Source organism: Strix uralensis, chromosome 12, assembly GCF_047716275.1.
Source record: "Strix uralensis isolate ZFMK-TIS-50842 chromosome 12, bStrUra1, whole genome shotgun sequence".
NCBI lineage: Eukaryota > Metazoa > Chordata > Aves > Strigiformes > Strigidae > Strix > Strix uralensis.
This window is the reverse complement of record NC_133983.1, coordinates 1154965-1165635: the sequence shown is the minus strand read 5'-3', so window position 1 is coordinate 1165635 and position 10671 is coordinate 1154965. Positions and strand designations below refer to the sequence as shown.

General features: G+C 48.2%; 1 protein-coding gene across 1 annotated transcript; it reads left to right on the top strand.

The window, feature by feature from the left end:
- Positions 1 to 6199: 6199 nt before the first annotated feature.
- LOC141948875 (E3 ubiquitin-protein ligase RBBP6-like) lies at positions 6200 to 10310 on the top strand. Its single transcript, XM_074881822.1, has 3 exons — positions 6200 to 6365; positions 9324 to 9423; positions 10046 to 10310. The coding sequence occupies exons 1-3, from the start codon at positions 6200 to 6202 to the stop codon at positions 10128 to 10130; spliced, it is 351 nt and encodes a 116-aa protein (XP_074737923.1). The 3' UTR covers positions 10131 to 10310.
- The last annotated feature ends 361 nt before the right edge of the window (positions 10311 to 10671 follow it).

Sequence of the window (10671 nt, the reverse complement as noted above, 5' to 3'; positions counted from 1 at the left end):
AATTTTCTTGAGTTTTTTGGCAAATAAATCTCTTGGGAGATGTACCTATAGTCACATAGTTCTAAATACAAATGTTAACCACTCTTTTTAGACTTGACTAACTGTCCCCCACTGGTGTGCTGTTCACAAACAGTGCAGCATTCTAACTCACGGTTGGCACTTTTTTTCCTCTTAAGATTGATCTGGGGTTTGCAAGACCGTCTGTGCAAACTGTTTCTGATAATCTTGATCTCGGAGATGACTGGCAGCTGAGAAGCCTGGATAGGAGATGTGTATGAAGCGCAAATGGTGAGCATATTTACACATCTTTAAGAAGAAAGTGTTACTGAAGTTGGTCTAGAATGCACATGACACAACTCCAGTTTCTGTACGAGGTGCATAAGCTGATCTCCTGTGTACTTGAGATCTGAGGAGGTGGCAAGTGGGTGTAAATTTAGATGTTTCAAGGAGCTGTGTGTTTAGATAGAGCTGTATTTCATGTTTCTTGGATCAGGGTGTGTGCACTGTTCCACGTTGCCTCAGAGACTGCTTCAGATGAATAGGTGGAGCACTTGATAGAGGAGAATGTGTGGTAGTTCATTAAAAAAAGGAAGATATTTAAAATACCCAAAGCCTAACTTGCTCGCTGTTTAACAGTGACTGGTTTAATTGTTCCTGGCTGTTGAAGAAACCTGGCTGTCGGAATCCTCTAGAAAGGCCTTATTAAAAATGGTTGGCGGTAGTCTATAAACTATGACAAAGCTGTTGAGGGCACCAGTTACCTGTAGGGATACGGAATGTTATGTGTAATCTGTAATTTTTAACGTACTACAAAGCGAGTAATCCAAACTTGTTTTCATAGATTTGAACGATAAACTGTAAGCTATTGATCCAGCGTAGCATAAAAAGGACCTGTACCTGTTACTAGGAACTTCTGTCCTTCAACTTTTCTCTTAGAGTTACCGATGAAATGCTACATCTAGTGCCAAGTGAGGAGAACTTCTGGCTCACGCTCCGTGTGATTAAGCTGTGGGCAAAACGTGAGTAAGGTGATTGTTTGTAATCTTTAAGCTTTTCAGAGGCACCTCATGCTGAAAAGATAAGACCATTAGAAGTACTTCAGCCATGGAGAGCCATTTAAATGACAGTTTTCAAGCAAAAGCCAGTTTTTTAGTTTAGATTCAAGGTCTGTCCATGGGGTAGAGTGGGTGTGTTTTTTAATGGGGGTAGAGTGGGGAGAAGAGGGGAGTGCCTGCAAGACAAGGTGCTTTATTGCTTATCAGGAACCTGACTACAGATGGTAAAAAAGCCAAGTTAAGTATAAAAGCTTGATCCATAAGGAATAAGAAAGTATTGTTTGTGCATGTGGCTAGAGCAGGTACTAGAAGAATGGCAGAAATTTTGTCTTAAGGGAAGTTGGAGTGAAGCAGTAGCTGTAGCAGTAGGCAAATTTCAGAGTAGCAGTATTTTGGGGAGTGGTGTGGTAACGATTCTTTTTCTCATCACTGTTAAGGACCAACAGTTTTGGCCTCATCGCACTGCAATAACAACTGACTTGGAGGCTGAAGTGTACTGAGTATTCTATAGATTGTGAAGTTGGTGCTGCAAATTTGAAGGGATATCCATGGGTATTGGAAGACTGCAGGCTAACTCCAGTGTGTCCGCTCTAGGTCATGGCATTTACTCCAACCTGCTGGGATTTCATGGTGGGGTTTCCTGGGCAATGCTGGTAGCAAGAACATGTCCGCTCTATCCAAATGCTTTGGCTTCTGCTCTTGTGAACAAGTTCTTCTTGTTTTTTTGGTTTTTTGTTTGGGTTTTTTTTTTTTTCAAAATGGTAAGAGCTATTCTTTATTTTAATTTGCAGAAGGAAGTAACACTTCGAGAGGTAGTTCTTCATATAAGATTTACATTGACAGCATTCAGTCCTACCCTGAATTACATGGCAGAGTTTTAGATGGACAGTTACTGGGTTTTCTTATAGAGGGAATGGCCAAATCCTGCACTGCTGAAACAACCCAAAGACAGCAATCTTAGTTTGCCACTGTAGGACCCTAGGGTGTGTAAACATTGAATTCAGAAGCCTTTAAACTTTTTTCTAACCCAAACTGATGCTAAGCGCAATTGTTTTAACATCCGAGATGAACCCCTCAGACCGGTACCGTGTAATGGGGATCCTCACCCCAGGCTCTCCACAGCAGAACTCTGCACACAAGGGATCTGCATCAACGCCAGCGGTAACGGGAGAGGAGTTCAAACATGGTAAAGTCCTTCCCGTGCTTGTTAACTGGTTAAAAAGTGTAATTCTTGCTATATGAAACCACATTATCTGAGTTGGTACCTAAGCACAATTCACAAGTGAAACGATCCTGCCAGCATAGCGCTTTTTGCCATCAAAATACTTGATCAGCAACAGTTCAGTGTTTCAAACAAGAAGACATCAGAGCAATTAAAAAGTGAAGAGGGAACACGTATCTTGAAAGGCAATGCCCGCAGAGGCAGTTAATTTGGAGGAAGGAGAGACTGGAAGAGATCTCCAGGCCCATCAAAAGGTGACTGAGCTCCATAGTGAGCAGTCAGGGGTTGGCTGGTTGCTTCCTCCTTTCTTTATTTCCCTTGGAAGGCTCTTGCAGAACCCAAATCTTCTAAGCATTAAAGAGTTTTCTTCCAGTTTGCAGCTTAAAGTTACTCAGGGCCAGGCATTACACATTTTTTCTGGTGCCCACACCCTTCAGTCTTAGTAACTGTTCTCCCTAAGTGTTATTTCCCTCTTCTGCATTTACAGCAGTCACCCCACTCTTCTCCCACTTGCTTTTCTGGCCCAAGCAAATCCCGCACTCCTGACGTCAGCACGCGTGTCCATCTCCCATGTCCCAGCGATCCCCGCAGCTCTCCTCGCCAGTTCTTCCAGGGACAGTTCATCTTTCCGGTACGTGAAGGACCAGCAGGGCCACCACGTCAGACGAGCTGTGCTCTCGTCAGTGGCATTAACTCTCCTCTGCAGTTGCTGAAAACACTGTGCCTGACACACGGCAGTGCAGCGCTGTCTCATGCCCCCATCACGCTGCTGGCTCCCAGATGCTCTCTTGTGCTTCCCTTGAGCTCCCTGTAGGTCTTCTTCCCCCTCCTCAGTTTTGGCCAGCCAAAGAACATCCAACTTATGACTCTCAAATTCTTCCCACTCTTCTAAATATCTTCGTGGGGGTCTCAGCCTTCTGCCCTTCAGATCAGTAGCTTATCATAACAGGAGAAGGATAGCACTTTTTTTCCCCAGGTAAGCAAATACTTAAACTCTTTGTTTAAATATAAAAATTAAGAGGAAGGAAAAAATAAGAGCCAAGTGGAAAGTGAAAGTTTAATTTGGTGCTGAAACAGCTTGAATACTTCTGCTGCAGCTGTGGCAGGGGGCTGACACTTAAATGTCTGATCAGGAGAAAAGCAAAAATCCTTCCGCTAAGGTTTCAAATTACAAAATAACTTCATCTAAGGGAAGACAAAATGTCTATATGTAAATATTGCTGTATGTTCATAGTGCCTTCTCAGCACAGTGTTTCTCTTACGGCACGAAGAAACTACTGGTATGAAAAGTTAGGAATTTTAAGTGTTATTTTGAAGCAATTTACACTTAAATCAGCAGTAGTGAGGAAACAGTCAAGAATTTGGCTTGCAGAATGGGAGATGATTCGTGACTTTCCCCACAGCTTTTCCCGTGAATGACGTTTACAGCTCTCTCACTGTGTGGCAGTGCCAGGCTTTGTCAGGGTCGGTCTGGTCAGGACCTCAGCAGGCTCCTTGTCCATCACTGCGATTCTTCAGTCAGCAAAGACAGAAAGAAGGCCGGGCAGCACTGCCGCCATTGGCCGAGCGTAGCCCCGCCCCCATCCGGCTCCTAGCAACCTGGGCAGCAGCACTGCTGCTATTGGCTGAGCGAAGCCCCGCCCCTGCCCGGTTTCCTAGCAACCAGGGCAGCACTGCCGCTATTGGCTGAGTGAAACTCCGCCCCCATTTGGCTCCTAGCAACCTGGGCAGTAGCACTGCTGCTATTGGCCGAGCGAAGCCCCGCCCCTACCCGGTTTCCTAGCAACCAGGGCAGCACTGCCGCTATTGGCTGAGTGAAACTCCGCCCCCATTTGGCTCCTAGCAACCTGGGCAGTAGCACTGCTGCTATTGGCCGAGGGAAGCCCCGCCCCCATTGTGTCCTAATAATGCCCAGGATGCGACCAGCAGTGCCAGGGCAGCGGCGCTCATTTGAGGAGGAGGAGGCGAGTAGTGAGGAGGTGGTGAGTAGTGAGGAGGAGGAGGAGGCGAGTAGTGAGGAGGAGGCAATTACTGAGGAGGAGGAGGAGGAGGTGATCAGTGAGGAGGAGGCGATCAGCGAGGAGGAGGAGACGGCGAGCAGCATCACGACCATGGCAAGCGGCATCAGGACACGGCGACCAGTGCCACCAGCAGCTCCCAGGTGAGGACAGAGCCAGAGCCAGATCCGACAGGCTCCTCGGCAGGGCTGCCCCTTGCCGCGCCCAGAGCGCCAGCCCTTTGACCTGAGCTGCCCGCCGCCGTGGTGAGCAGGGCCAGGGGGGGCTCCAGGGGGCCCGGGGATGGGCTTGGGGGGCTCCGGGTGGGGTGCTCAGGGGGGCTCCAGAGGGCCCAGGATCACTCTTGGAGGACTCCAGAGGGCCCAGGGCTGGTCTGGGTGGGCTCTGGGGGCCGGGAGTGGCTCAAGGGGGTCTCCAGAGGGCCCAGGGCTGGTCCAGGGAGGCTCCGGGGAGAGGGGGGGGGTCCAGGGGCCGGTCCGGTCGCTGTCCCTCCCACGCGGTCCCAGGGGTTGGCAGCAGGGGGGCCACGGGGGCCACGGTGCAGTCGGGGTCACCCCTTGCGTGTGAACTGGGTGGCTGCGCTCGTTTCACGGCCCCTGGCCTTTCAATTCTGTAAGAATAACGATGTGGAATTGAGCACTGCAAACAGCTGGAAGCCCTGAAGGTGTTTCCCGGCGCTCAGCGCGGGCAGAGCGGTGGTTCTGGGTGAGGGGTTTGGCTGGAGGGAGCCATTGGGCGCAGGTCGGCACCTTGAACCCGGCTCCTCTGCACATCCCGGGCCCCTGCGCCGCGGTGACGGCGTGTGCTGGGAGCGGGGCCGCTGGCCTCAGGCCTTCCCCTTGTTGTTGTCTGGCTTCAGAGCTGCAGGTTGTGAGTTTCAGAGCAGCCAAACAGTGAGGGTAGACAAAGGTTCAACAGTCAGGTGAGACAAAGAGTAAAGGAAGTAGTGTGAAGCTTTTGAAACAAAACCCAGGTGAATGTGAGCGGTGTCTCCGTGGGGCAAGGTGAGCGGTGGTCTCACTGAGGTCAGATGGCCAGGGCTGAAGGGGTCCTGCAGATTTTTCAGCAAAGATACGAGGTGATTTGGAGAGACTGTGGCCTCTCCCTCCCGTGGTTATCACCTGAGTAAAACGGTACGTGTGCTTAAGGGTTTGGTGGGCTTGGAAGAGACCAATTAATTATTGTTGGGCTCCAAAGCCCCATCCAAATGTCGCCTGCTGACTTGGGTCAGTTTTGTTCAGTAGTTGTGTCCCGGCATGGCTTCTGACAAGCACGGCAGTAGTAGCTGAGGTTAATAACTGTGGAAGCCAGAGCAGTTCCTCGAGGTGAAGTCCCTGAGGCGCAGCGCGGGGCAGCGGGTGGCCCAGCCGTGGGCAGCGGCTCCCCCTCGGAGCAGGAGGGTCAATGTACACGTGTCAGAGCCCTGGCTCCTCACACAGCACCAGCCTCCTTTTGCGGAGACGGGGGATTGTTTTCCTGGCTTTTCATCTTCTGAATAGATGGCCCTCAGAGAGAGAGGAACCCCCTGGCCGTATTCGCTTGGCGTAAGCTTGGAAGCACCAAACAAAATAAACATTTTTGCTGAATAGTGTCATAAAGGCAGCAGTTACCTTCTGGATGCCTGTACTGGCACGTAGATGGCAAAATCCCATTCTCTGTGATGGACTTGCACCATCTTTTGAGTCCTAGGCCCACATGGGCCTGTTAGGCCATTCCCAGCTGGGACTCACAAAGTCCTTACCAGCAGAACATAATGAACATATCAGAACATAATGTTTTGATGTTTAGGTTTTATAATCTGTTTTCACTGCTTTTGGTTGGGTACAAGTGCTTTGTTCTAAGTTCTCCTCACCTTTATTTCTTCTTCTAGAACTCGAACCGAGCCAGCGAGTGGAACATCAGCCATGCCGTGCGTGCATTACAAGTTCTTCTCCCTGCTGCAGTACGACACGGTCACCTTCAGCGGCCTCAACATCTCCCTGGGCCACCTGAAGCGCCAGATCATGGGCCGCCACAAGCTGAAGGTGACCAACTGCGAGCTGCAGATATCCAACGCCCAGACCGGAGAAGGTGCGTGGGGGCGGCGGGCACGGGGCCTCGGGCACTGCCCGGCTGGCGGCGGCCACGGCCTGCGGGAGCCACACTCTGCTCTCTGTGGCTTGTCCCCACGTGGCGTGAGTCAGCCTGGGGCCCGTCCCGCCGGCGTGCGGGGAACCGGGAGGGCAAGTGGCGCCAGCGATTCAGTGAGGTGGGAAGGGACAGTGCGATTCGGCCACCGTCGGTAGCTGTGGCTTGTGCGGGGACCTCACAGAGCCGTTCCGATCTGTTGTTAGACACGGAGCTGGGCGTAGGAGACTACGTGGTCGATGTGCAACGTCTAGTGCTTGCAAAAGCCCAGTAGCCACTTACCGGCCATCACTGGCAGTAAAACAAGTTTTGTGCTAGAAGGGAGTGGGAATCAACAATGGTGTTGGCTCCAGCTTTGTTGAACATTTCTGTTGGAGCTCTGCTTGGACAAGTGTGAAAAGTAGCCCTGTTGAGCGTGATGTCGCTGCTCAATCTGCAGATGTGGAGTCGTGGCGAGGCAGAGTGACACTGGTAGTTGCCAAGGCCCCGCAGCTACACGGGATGTTGCTGCCTGCGGGGAACAGGCTCCTGCTGGCAGATGCCAGTTTTGTCTGAGAGCTGTTAGACTAAGCTGGCAGCTGTTAAATTCAAAGGGAGCAAACAGAAATTTCCAGGGACTTCAGGACTAATGCTCCAGCTTTAGTCCTTTCCTATTTAAAACCAAAAAAGTTAACTTTTAAGTCTACATTGTTTGACTTCACCAGATTTCATCATTGACACAGATTTCATCACCAAAATGAACTCAATTAATTGACGTGAAGGAAAAATAAATGTATGAAAGCCAACAGGTGTCAGGTCCCTTCACAGAACTACCTCGGCAGCGCACTCCGCTGTTTGTAAACCCTCTTCCACAAATCCTCTGCCTCAGTGACCCAGCTGGTGGGATGCTTCAAGTCCCACATACAAATATGTGCCGTGATAAGTGTCCTGCGCAAGTAAAGCCTTTACTTCACCAGGTTATTGTCACTCTTCAGTTTTCAGTTGATCCATTTCAATGTGTACTGATTGACTTTTAAGGGGAATTCATTTTTCTATCAGTCTGGTATTAGATGGCTGGAGGTCTCCTCCCTGTGCACTTCACAAGTGGATTGAAAACAAGCATCCCTCCCTCTGTCTATATATATCTCATGCAAGGACAGTCTATTCAGAAGGCAGATGTCAATGCTTCTAATGGTCAGTGAATTGTCATAAAATACAAAAAGAGGACCCATTCCTCTCTTTGCATCATACACCTGTTGTGCATGTTCCAGCTGACCTCTGCACGCTTGCAGAATTGGCGAATAAGTGCACTGGCTGCTGTCCTCATATACACAGCCTCCCTCGAGGAGAGGTGCTGCCACCTGCAATCCTCTGCAGACCTACCAGAACCCTCAGCTGGGCACAGGCGTAGCAAACTCCTGCCTTTTTGTGGAGCCACTGTTACTTATCCTGTGCCTCTGAAATCTCAGTCCAGTGGTTTGTGATCTGGACCAGAAAGAACACTCTGTATGACTCCGTTCAGCAGGTGGAAACAGCTGCTTTGGGCTTCCAGAGCTGCAGCTGGCATCATCTCCCCGTTGCTTGTCAGCCTCAGTGCTCTTTGAGCTCCTCCGACATCAAAAAGTCCCATCTCAGGCCTTTCCTGACAGGTGGCTGTGTAATGGTGAGATTCCCCATTTGAGCAGAGCTCTAGGCGTTGGTTTCAGGGTATGACTTCTGTAAAAGCTTTGGGTTTTGTCATTAGTAGTACTTTCACAGCAACTTTGGCTTTCGGGCCATTGTTCTGATTCGGCCTCCATAGGTAACGGCTTTTAATAGTTAAAACTGTAGGCAGATCACAGGGCATGGCTGCTGATGGTGCTTTAAAACATTTAGTCATATCCAGCTTGTGCAAGTACAATATATAAACCATTCTCATGGAGACGTCTTTACATGTGAGACTCACTCATGGGAGATCTTCACATTTGAGGCTCACTCAGTCAAAGCGTCTCAGGTAGCTCCTCCTCTTCAAAAGACGAACACGGTGTAAGCCAAGGCAAAGCATGGAGACCTTCAGGCACGCTCTGGTTTCAAAAGGCTTTTCAGAAGACTTGTCTTCGTAATTAATTTCGTTTGAGTCTCTCTGCTCTGCAAAAAGTGAATTGAAAGAATTCACGTCCCTTTGGCTTATTCAAGCTAGATGATTAGCTTAAGAGAGGAGACACCACTTTAGTTGGAGCCAGTTCTGCCCTACGTGTGAAAGCAAGCTCAAAAAACCCCTCAGGTTCCTGTGATCCAAACTCCAGCACTGCCAGTTCCGTTTGCATTCGCATGTACAGCCCTGAGCAGCTGACAGTGTGGCTGTCGATGGACGAAGCCCCGAGAAGCAGAGAGCTGGCGGCTCTCTTCTGTGTTCTGTCAGTCCCCAGCACTCGCAGCCCAGGGGAATCGTTTTTAGGGAACAGCTCGGAAAGCAGCGGCGCAGAGTTTTCATGCTTTAGCCGAGCGCCTGCTTTGTTGCAGGGTAAGCTGGTCAGACTTTAGAATCTGGTTTACGCAGGTGAGACTTTGCTGTGGTTTGTTCCTCTCCAAAGATCTCTCGGGTTTGTAGCCTAACAGAAGCAAAAGCAACTTGAGCTAGGTCAGGAAAGAACCTCAGGCATGAGCAGACTCTCCTTTAGTGACCTCTGAGACCATTTTGCTGCTGGCATCCAAAGTGTTTGAAAAGAATGGAAAAGGTTTTGCTGCTGGTGTTTGATTCTCAAACCTGAAGACTTCTTGAAAGGTTCTGTTAGTGTGTTGAGACGACGGGAGTGCCATGTCACATACAAAATTTTGCTTTTCTGTCTGTGAAGGGGTTCTCTCAAGTGCTATGTAATTACACATTAATATACATTCTTACGAACTGACTAATGTTTTCTTCTGTATTGGTGTTGTTTTCAGAATACACCGATGATAACAGCCTGATTCCTAAGAACTCCTCGGTGATTGTTAGAAGAGTCCCTGTTAGAGGAGTCAAAACTACCAGCAAAACACGATTTATGTAAGTACCCATAAAGCACTGTAGTCTGTGAGGGGTTGCAGTGTGTTAACTTTTTGTATGGAGATTAGTTTACAGAGGCATTCGGAGTGTATCTTTCTTCTTTTTACTGCTTTTACAGTAAAGAGAGATACGCATGTTCCCCTCTCAGAAGAGTCTGTCAGTGTTTGACTGTGTCTTGCATGTGGGGGAGGCGGGGTGGGATATGGCAGGTATTCTTATGCCTCAGATCTGGCTTTCTGGCATACTGGCTACAGAGGAAAGACCAAGGGTCGCTGTTTGGATGGTTGATTATTTAAGAGCACAAAGCTGTAGCACAGACTTCATCGTTTTGATACTTACACAGCAGAGACAAAATATCTGAGGACTTCCTCTGGCACTGTTGTGTTCTAGAGCTGTAAGTCGGACAGTAATTGCTGACAAACTAGAAATGGGATTTTTTTTTTTTTAGTTGCACTGAATGTGCCAAGAGAGAACAGTTTATGTATACAAATACATTTCCACGTTCACTAGACTATCAGAACATAATGCCTTGATGTTCAGGTTTTATAATCTGTTTTCACTGCTTTTGGTTGGGTACAAGTGCTTTGTTCTAAGCTCTCATCACCTTTATTTCTTCCTCTAGAACTCGAACCGAGCCAGTGAGTGGAACACCAAAAGCGGTATGTAAAAACACAACCTCACACTTTTTTTCTACACATTGCACTTAATTCTAAACAACGTAGCCTCGTATTAATCTCCCAAACATTAACTTAATCTGTTCTGCAGCAAGACATAGTATATGTTGTAGAGACCATGTATTTGATTCACAGCACAGTGAAAACTGAGTAATGCCACCATTTGCACAGTTCTAATGTGAATATTGGTATTTGTGCCTAGTGATGCATTGTGTTTCATATTGAATATGCTGGAATATTTCCTGAATGACTTTGTGTTGTACAGATAATGTAGGATTGGTTTTAGATCAGGTAGGTTCAAGGTTTGCACAATTCAATGGTGCTGTGTTCTACATCTGTCTGTCTAGAGCTAGTATGTTTGTATAGGCTGTCGTGTGCTCTTTGTTTCTTGCAATTAAAATTGTTTGGAGTGTATTTTTTCCATTTTCACATTGTATCACTTAGCTTTTGTTTTTAAATACTTTCTTTGCCTAACAGTTTGGGAAGATGTTATCAAAACCCACTGAGAAACCATTGTTGTTCTACTTGGTACTGTTTCTTACTTTTGACTTGGCAGTTCAAACAAATCCCAAAA

Coding starts and splice junctions, on each gene's coding strand:
- LOC141948875 (XM_074881822.1), top strand. CDS start 6,200: ATGCCGTGCGTGCATTACAAGTTCTTCTCCCTGCTGCAGTACGACACG. Junction 6,366..9,323: donor CAACGCCCAGACCGGAGAAG/GTGCGTGGGGGC, acceptor TGTTGTTTTCAG/AATACACCGATGATAACAGC. Junction 9,424..10,045: donor ACCAGCAAAACACGATTTAT/GTAAGTACCCAT, acceptor TTCTTCCTCTAG/AACTCGAACCGAGCCAGTGA.